Source organism: Capricornis sumatraensis, chromosome 2 (genome assembly GCF_032405125.1).
Source record: "Capricornis sumatraensis isolate serow.1 chromosome 2, serow.2, whole genome shotgun sequence".
NCBI classification, from domain to species: domain Eukaryota; kingdom Metazoa; phylum Chordata; class Mammalia; order Artiodactyla; family Bovidae; genus Capricornis; species Capricornis sumatraensis.
This window is the reverse complement of record NC_091070.1, coordinates 115,167,798-115,176,619: the sequence shown is the minus strand read 5'-3', so window position 1 is coordinate 115,176,619 and position 8,822 is coordinate 115,167,798. Positions and strand designations below refer to the sequence as shown.

Here is an 8,822-nt window from a genome sequence, read left to right as displayed (position 1 = left end):
CAACTCTCTTCCTCCCCTAAGAAGACTGCAAGATGCTCATCACCGCTTCACTTCAAACAGCGCTCCTGGCGGGCTTTACTCATTCAGCCTCGTTGGGAACTCTAAGCCCTTCTGATCGCGAACCTTGATTCTGGCCACCAGAGGGCGCTCCTACAATATGGACATCAATAGTTCTCGGCGTTGGTGGAGCCAGGGTCCCATTTCAGGACATCTGGACTTGCTGAAGCCATTCTTAAGTGATTCTCAAGCGGGTACGGTTTTTTCCCCTGGGGGGACATTTCATCAGGTCTAGAAGAGGAGAGATGGGGAGAGTGCTACTGGTACCTAGAGGCCAGGAATGCGTAGGATAGCTCCTTACCAATGGAGAATTTTTGCCAAATGTCATTAGTGCTGAGGTTGAGAACCTCTGCTCAACTTCAATCTGTTGTCTAAACGGCATAGTGCGCTGCCTGGAAATTTACGTCCTCTGAAGCTGAGCTTTCAGTTTCCTGGGTTCACCTCTTCCAAAAACAAACTTTAGAAAAGTGACCACAAAGCATTTTTCATTGTCTGAAACGTGGGGGTCATAGCAACAGCAAACCACTGAAGAGGAGGATGGGTCCGGCAGAAGCCACATGGGGGTCCCTATTTATGGGACCCCGTCCTTGAGACTGGCCTCTTGGAAGAGGACACTATCCCTATGACAGTGAGATCCATTTCCTTGTGTCGAAGCAGACAACATTAGCTCTTTGTCTCCCTCAACTGGGCAGGATGATGGGAAAGCCCCAGGCTGGGGGTTCATCCTTCCGGTAGCACTGGGGATGGGCCTGTGACTTTGGGAGCGAATGAGAAGCAGTTTTCACTGTAGCTCCTAGGATCTCCTGGGAGAGGCAGTCTGAGGTCCCCCTTTTTGGCATCTGGGGTAAGGGAGAGAGACTGAGATGAAGACACTCACAGATGCTTTCTCCCAGCCTCTATCCAGCTTGGAAGCCTGGGGGCTGGTTCCTTGATCACCTTAACCTTTCTGTGGGGTAAGGCCTTAGCCCCACTTTCTCTGGGTCTCTTCTTCCTCATTCCACCCATGAGAACGTGCATCTGCCACAAATAAGGCCTGAGGGGCAGTGAAAAGCAGAATGAACAGGGAGCTCCGAGAGAAGGATGCGCCCCTACTCTTTGGATGAGAGGCAGGGACAAACCAGGGACAGAAGGCACCCTCTGAGCCTGCTTAGTTTCTGCTCCCCATCGTGGGAAGGAGGTAGAGATAAACCCTAAGCCTGTAACTGGCAGCCTGGAGATAGCAGGGCAATATGGTTCTGTTGCCTTGGCTCCTGGAACGTTCTTTTCTGATGGCTTTTCCTTGGTTGAACAAAAGACCCCTCTCTCCTCTTCCCCCAGCGACCTGATGCTTCAACGGGGACCCCTGCCAACACCCTACTTCATCCCCAGCCCCTTAGATCTCTGCTTAGAAGTCCACAGCAGGGACCTGGGGGGTCACTCTGTGAAGACCTCTGCTCTGCTCTGAAGTTCCTTCCTTGAGGCTGGTTTCCACTGGTCTGGGGAGCATCTCCGGCTGCAGCCTCAGCCTTTCTCTCTGGGACATGATGGCAACAGAGGGAGGGGACTGGCTGGCTCGGTGTCTACTAGGCCTCAGGACCCCTCCCAGACCCCCTCCTCCCACCTCTTCCCATCAGAAATCTTGGGTGGATCAGACGGCAGCTGGGGGTGGTCAGCCAAGAGGGCAGTTTGCCAAGGGCATTTTATTTGTGGTTTGCTGTGGAGTGTTACAGAGCTGAGGAGGCCCGTCCCTCCTGAGCCCACTTGCTTAGGTCTTGGAGAAAGAAGGGGACAGGAGCTCCCAAGATCACAGAAAGCAGAGGGGTGGGACAGAAGCGCGTGGAGGCGCAGGAGAGAGATGGGACACCTTAGCCTGGGTGAGGGACAGTGCCCCACAGAAGAAAGAAATTGCCCTGAGACTTGGGGAACAAGACAACTCCTGACCCCCCACCCCCAGCTTAGACTCTTAGTTTCCCCTCTTGTGTGGGCAGGTATGGGGTCTTTCAAATGATGGGAACCTCTTTCTCATCTGCCTCAAAAAAGAAAAAAATTGAGATGAAGAATGTCTCCTTAATGTGATCGGCAGTTTGGTGAGGGGGCACTCCGCCTCGGGTTTCCCATCCTCACAGGTACTCCTTCCCTGCGATGCCCCTGTGCCCTTGGGTCCAGCTCCATCCCTTCAATCTCCTGCTTTGCCAGGGGAGGGTGCGAAGCCAGAGGGAGGTAGACAAGAGGACAGAGGGAGTTTGGGGGACTCCCCCCAACTTCACATCTTCCTCCCCCATTAAGGAGGATCCAGGGGCCACGCTGCTTTGAAGCTCGCCAGACTGGGGGATGCGGGGCCTTCCTCTCCAGTGCTGGCTCCCTGCCTCTCTGAGGAGAAACCCTCCCTGGGAGCCGATGTGGTCTCGGGCTTTACCTCCAGCCCCTCGGGCCTCAGGGACCAGAGTCGGAGCCTCTCCTCAGCCCCCTGCGCCAGTCTGGCCAACAGTGGAAGCTCTGGAAAATGCTGGGCTGCTGGGGCACAAATGGGTCCTGGGAGCGGGGTGCCTGGTATGGGGGACCCTGGGAAGTGCAGCTCTGGGGCGACCGGGGGCAAGAAGGGTGTTGAGAGGCAGGGCCAGTTGGAGGGGACAGCGAATGGTAGGGGAGGGGTGAAGGAGGCAAAACTGGGCAGGTCGCTCAGGGGGCTCCCCAGATGGCAGCAAGGACCAAGCTGGCAGGGGACCAGGGCAGAGCCAAGTCCTAGGGAGAGAGAAGGGGAGAGAGGGAGAGAGAAAGGGTCAGAGAGTGTCCACCGTTGGAGATGCCCCCTTTTATCGCCCACTTCCTATTTCTTTTTGCTCCTGCTTGAAACTTTCTCTCCCCACCCGGGCACTTTCCTTTTTTCTTTGGTTCACGTCTCATCATAGATGTCATTTCTTTGGGGAAGCCTCCACGCCTCCCCAGCCTGGGTGAAAGCCCCAGGACAACCCTCCCCCCTCCTTCCTGGTCCTCTCCTCCAGGACCTGTTGTTCAGAATCGGGAGTCATTTGTGAGATTACTTAATATCTGTGTCCCCGGCACTGTGGGGGCAGGAACTGTGTCTGTTTTAGTTTGGATCCTGGGATCCAGCCCAGCCTGGCGTGTATTAAGTGCTCAATAAAAATGCATTGGATGAATGAACTGAGGATATTCTTTGCCATAATTCAGTGGATCCATTCTTCTCTCTCCTTATCCCTGTAGAAGAAGACTGTAGTTCTGTTCTGGTCTGGCAAAGAGCTGGCTGTGCGGCTCTGGGTTTGTCATTTAGATTCTCAGGCCTCAGTTTCTTCATCCATAAAACCTCCTCTCCCAGCTAAGATCAAGCAGTGTCACGGGTACAAAGGGGCCTGCAGAGCTGTGAGGCCAATGTGTGGGGGGTGAACCCCGGCCTTCCTCTGCTCTGGCTGGCTCTGGCCCATAGCTCTCTTCCTCCAAGAAGCTCTCCCTCCTTCCATTCCTTCCAAATCTACCCCATTTCCCCAGGATCCTACAATAGGGGTTCCTAGCCTGGGATCTCTGGGAATGATTATATAGAAGTTCACACCACTTTCTGTAGCTCAAAAAACCTAACTCCAGAGCCTCCCTGGTGAATGATAAAGAATGTGCCTGCCAGTGCAAGAGGCATGAGTTCAGTCCCTGGTCTGGGAAGATCCCATATGCAGCGGAGCAATTAAGCCTGTGTGTGTGTGTGTGCGCACAGGCACGTGTGTGTGCACATGTACACACTCAGTCATGTCTGATTCTCCAGACCCCATGGACTGGAACCCTCCAGGCTCCTCTGTCCATGGAATTTTCCAGGCAAGAATACCAGAGTGGGTTGCCATTTCCTCCTCCAGGGGATCTTCCCAATCCAGGGATCGAACCTGAGTCTTTTTGTGTTGGGAGGTGAATTCTTTACCGCTGAGCCGCCTGGGAAGCCCAACTAAGGCCATGCGCCACACTACTGAGCCTGTGCGTTAGAGCCTGGGAGTCGCCACTAAGCCCGTGTGCCGCAGCTACTGAAGCCTGCACGCCCCGGAGCCGGTGCTCGGCAGCGAGAGAAGCCTGTGTGCACAGCTAGAGAGAAGGCCCCGCTCACCACAACTAGAGGAGAGCCTGCACAGCCAAACAAATACAATTATTGAAAACAACTCCCCAAACAAACAAAACCTAAGTCCAGTTCCACGTTTTTTCTTAGCAAGGTCAAGTGTGAAGTCAAGGTGGTAACACCAGCAGGGCTATAGCTGGTAAAAAAAACATTTAGTTATTACTTAAGTCATCCAATTTATTTGGTAAGAATGAATTTCTGACACTGGATCTGTGAAAGGGGAAAACAGTTAAGATAAGCTTTCGAGAGGCAGAGCATGGACACCCCTGCCAGCCTGGGTATCTGTCTTAGTCGCCCAGTTGTGTTTGACTCTATGTGATCCCATGGACTGTAGCCCTCCAGGCTCCTCTGCCCATGAAATTCTCCATGCAAGAATATTAGAGTGGGTTGCCATTTCCTCCTCCAGGGGATCGTCCCAACCCAGGGATTGAACCCAGGTCTCCTGCATTGTAGGAGGATTCTTTACCATCTGAGCCACCAGGGAAGCCAAAGGTCATACACGTATGGAACGTAGCCTACATGGACTGTAGAATGCCAGGCTCCTCTGTCCACGGAATTCTCCAGGCCAGAGTACCAGAGTGGGTAGCCAGTCCCTTCTCCAGGGGATCTTCCCCAGGGATTGAACCCAGGTCTCCTGCATTGCAGGTGGATTCTTGACCACCTGAGCCGTCAGGGAAACCCAGTATGTACCTTCTCCTGAATCACTGTCCTTTCCTTGGATTCTTAGGTGAAGTGGGGACTGTTGTTTCCCCCAGGAAGGCTGTATCCCTTGGAGGTTCTGAGGACAGCGTCTCCCTCAGAGCCCCACAGCTGAGCAGGCAAGTGGAGGGGATGGTTGTAAGAGCCTTCCTCCCCTTCCCCTCCCGTTCCTAGCTCTAGCCCTGTGGCTTCCTGCTGCTGGCTCAGTAGTCCTGGCCTCTCGGCTGCCCAGAAGCAGTTCTGAGTGAAGGCAGAGTGAGGGGTTGGCACCGCCTTCTGGAATCCCAGTTCAGAAGTGCGCCATGTGGGTGCTGCTGGCCTTCTGGTGACCCAACCTGCTGAGCATGCCTCAGGGCCCCAGCACAGGTAGGGCCTGTACCCACAGAGGGCAGGGAGGCGCAAAACAACTCCAAGCTGGGGCTCACCAGGGAATGCTTTTTTTTCCCCTGATAGTTTCTCAAAGAGAGAAGCTCTGTGCCCAGGGCATTCCCAGAACTAGGAGGAGTTCAGGTGCTGTCTCGCTCTAGGCTGCCTGACTTGCTGCCCTTCGAGTCCTGGCAGGCCTTGGGCCGCCCCACGCCCACAGCCTCGGCTGCGCTCGTGAGGGCCTGGAGCCAGGTGCTCTGCGTTCTCTGGGAGGTGGGACCTCTGGACTCCCAGCTGCACTGGAGTGGGGCTAAGGCCAAGGGTCTTTGTTCCTCAAAATTGCCAGAAGTGGAGGGACATGTCGTGGGCCTCTGCAGAAGAGCCTATGGTTGGTCAAGGATTTCTGTGATCTTTTTTCACAAAAAAATCTGATTTTGCTGCTTCCCAGGTTACAGCCCTGGAAGAGGTGGGCCCTGCCTGCATGTTTGCCATGCCCCCCTCAATCGCCATGTGCTGCCACACTGGTGAGCTCCCAGTGCCTCTTTCCTGCCCCAGGACCTTTGCACACCTTGTGCTCTCTGCTTGCCATATGCTTGCCTCTCTCCCCACTAAGCCGGCACTGGTTTACATTCTGGGAATCAGCTCAAATGTCACTTTGTCAAGGCAGTCTTCCTGGCTGCTCTCTGCACCCTGAACTTCTCTGTAGCATTTGGTACAGATACCAATACTTGTCAGTTTGTTGGATTATTAACTGAATATCCCTCTTGCCTACAAGCTTTATAAAGGCAGTCTTGCTCACACTGGCACCCCAAGCCCTAGGACAGGGCCTGGCACATTCAGCAGGAGCTCATGAGCTATCTGTTGAAAGAAGCAGTGAGTGGATGAATGAGTGAACTTTACCTTCCCAATCTCTCTTCACCTGGGCCTCCTTCTGCACCCAGGCCCTTGCCTTGGTTCCGGCTCCATCACCAGCTGCCTAGATCTGCAAAAGCCTCCAGCACCAGCTGTAGGCGTCCTACATCCCCAACTCTACATGCAGCCCAAGTTGTCTTTGTAAAGTGAACATCTGGACGCGTTTCTCCCTCTGGGTTCCTTTTCCTTTCGGGATTAAGTCCAAGCCCTTCAGCATGGCTTCTGAGGCTCTCTGGGACTAAACGCCCGTTTCCCTTGCCAGCACCATCTTGCCAGCTGTGTCTCTCCTCTTCCTCCTCATCCCTGCTCCCGTCACCTGCCTCACTGTGACCACGTAAGCTACGAGCAGATCTTCAGATTTGACTACACTTATTTGCAGCTTTTTCCCTTATAGATGATGTTCCCTCTGCCTGGACATCTTTCTCCATCTTCTTCACCTGCTCAGGTGTAGCCTCCTCCAGGAAGCCCCAACTCCTCTGCATTCCAGTAGCACCTTGCGCTTCCCTGAATCCCAGTACTGGTCACTGACCACCCTCCTATTTCTGCTCCTCCCTGGTCTCTGAGCATCCTGAGGGCCATCTTTCACACGTGGACCCCCACACCTAGTAAATAGCTGCTGCTCTTGCTAAGTCGCTTCAGTCGTGTCTGACTCTGTGTGACCCCGCAGACGGCAGCCCAGCAGGCTTGCCCGTCCATGGAATTCTCCAGGCAAGAGTACTGGAGTGGGTTGCCATTGCCTTCTCTGAGTAAATAGCTGGTGTGCATCAAATGTTTGTTGACTGTACGCACGATGTGTCCCCAGACTCATGCCCGCTCTTCCATGTACTCAATATGAAGGGTTCTCCCCTCCTCTGTTCAAGATTCCCTGGGCCCTCTCCAGGCGCGAGCACTCACGGTGGACACTGCTGCTGCTCCCCTTCTTGTTTCCAGAGGCCTCTGGTGGCCCTTGAGGGGTCTGCTGTCCAGCCAGCTGCTCCGCCATGGCCCGATGGGTGAACAGCATGCTGTGTAGGAGCTGGGGAGTGAGGAGAGGCAGGCACGGGGGTGGAATGGGCCCTCCTTGGTATGTATTCCACGGTACACATTGTTTAACAACCAGTCATTAAAATAATGAAATAGTCTCATAGTGGTTCTTAAGTCAGCACTGCCCACATGTCCCGTACCCTCTCTGGAGACCCCACCCCCTTCCCCGTGGCCCACCGTTAAAGGGGTCATGCCTGGTGCAGAAGGAGTTGCCCTCTCTCGCAGGCTATAGTCGGGATTGTTAAAAATGGAGGGGTGAATCAGAGTGTCCCTTCCGCCCCTGGGACACTTGGGGACTAGGATGCAGGGGGAGAAGAACATTGAAAGCTGACGGGCCCCCAAGGCAGAGAGGAGGGTGGGGGCATTCTGGATGGAGAGGCAGGGCCTGGGTGAGCTCTGGGGACAGGCCCGGCTTTTGTGCCTACCTCACTCTGCACACCCATGGGGAGCAGCGCTGGCTGAAATAGAGCAGGGGCCCCCAGCAGCAAGCAGGGGGACGGGGCTGCCCGGATCTCCCACAGAGGGTAGTTGACGACGATGAGCTTGCTGAAGTTGAACTTGTAAGTGAACCTTTTGCCTTTGGTCTTGTGCAGGATCCTCTTATTGTAGTAATATCTGGAGATCCCAAGGATGAGAGCAGGAGGTTGGCAGGGAGGATGCATTCAAGAGACCCAGCCACATCCCCGCTCCCTAGGTTGGCGAGATGGACCCCTAGCTGTTCTTGGATAACCGCTAGCCATCCTGTCACACTCCAGAGCGGTTCCCAAGCCTCGGAGGGGCGGGAATTGGACAGGGGTGCCAGAAACCACAGCCTCTTTATCTGAACTCTTTCCTCTCTGGTCGCCTCGGTGGCCTCCTCTCACCTGAGGGCCCGGCTCAGCTTGTCGTAGTTCATCTGTGGTTTGCACTTCCTGCGGCCCCAGAGGCGGGCCACCTCGTCCGGGTCCTTGATGACGAATTCCCCGTACTCTCCCTGCTGCCAGGCGATGACATGGCGGAACTCCTCCTTCTGCAGCAGCTCCAGGATGAAGTGCCACAGCTGGATCTGCCGGGAGCCCGGGGACGACTCGGCTTTGTAGGCCCAGTCGGGGAAGGCCAGGCCTGGGGTGGAGAGGGGAGTCAGCGCCACCCCACTGCTCCCCGAGGCCTCCTCTGGGGCGCGGCTGGGACCCCTGTCAGAGGCTCACCTGGGATCCAGGCGCTACCAGCCGCGGAGATGGCAGGGAGGCCCTTGGCCAAGCAGCTGCAGTGCATGGTCCACTCCCAGGGAGCGAGGGCTGCGTCTGGGCCTTGGAGGGAGATAGTCCTCTTAGCAGGAAGGGAAAGAAGAAGGCAGGGGAGAAGGAAGTGAAAGAGGAGGGAAAGAGAGAAGAGGGGGGAGACTGGGGAAGGGGAGCGGGGTCTGAGCAGGACACTCCCCCACAGCCAGGCTGGGCCAGACTCCCCTGGGGACCTCCTCACTGGCCAGGGGCTGACCCAGGACTCGGGGGTTTGAGACTGAGCCACTTAAACAGATGGAGAGGAATGCAAAGGGTCCTAGATCTTGCCCTCTAGATCCTACCCCTGCTGGGGGATTTAGACAGAGAATGAGACCTCTTCTCAGGGCTTAACAGGATTGAGGTTTTTCCCAAGAGAAGACAAGCTAAAATGTAATTACTCGTGGGCTCTTTCTAAACCT

At 55.2% G+C, this 8,822-nt stretch overlaps 1 protein-coding gene across 1 annotated transcript; it reads right to left on the bottom strand.

The window, feature by feature from the left end:
• Positions 1-2,317: 2,317 nt before the first annotated feature.
• Positions 2,318-8,398, bottom strand: LOC138074496 (ETS translocation variant 3-like protein). The gene is made up of 5 exons (XM_068966645.1): positions 8,332-8,398; positions 8,008-8,245; positions 7,570-7,759; positions 7,016-7,136; positions 2,318-2,778 (listed from the first exon to the last, which is right to left on the bottom strand). The coding sequence occupies exons 1-5, from the start codon at positions 8,396-8,398 to the stop codon at positions 2,318-2,320; spliced, it is 1,077 nt and encodes a 358-aa protein (XP_068822746.1).
• Between the last annotated feature and the right edge of the window lie 424 nt (positions 8,399-8,822).

Excerpts from the sequence above, each read along its gene's own strand:
- LOC138074496 (XM_068966645.1), bottom strand. The coding sequence starts at position 8,398 with ATGCACTGCAGCTGCTTGGCCAAGGGCCTCCCTGCCATCTCCGCGGCT. Across the intron at positions 7,137-7,569 it reads CCATGGGTGTGCAGAGTGAG|CTCCTACACAGCATGCTGTT; the intron begins GTAGGCACAAAA and ends CTCACTCCCCAG. Across the intron at positions 2,779-7,015 it reads GAGCAGCAGCAGTGTCCACC|GACTTGGCTCTGCCCTGGTC; the intron begins GTGAGTGCTCGC and ends CTCTCTCCCTAG.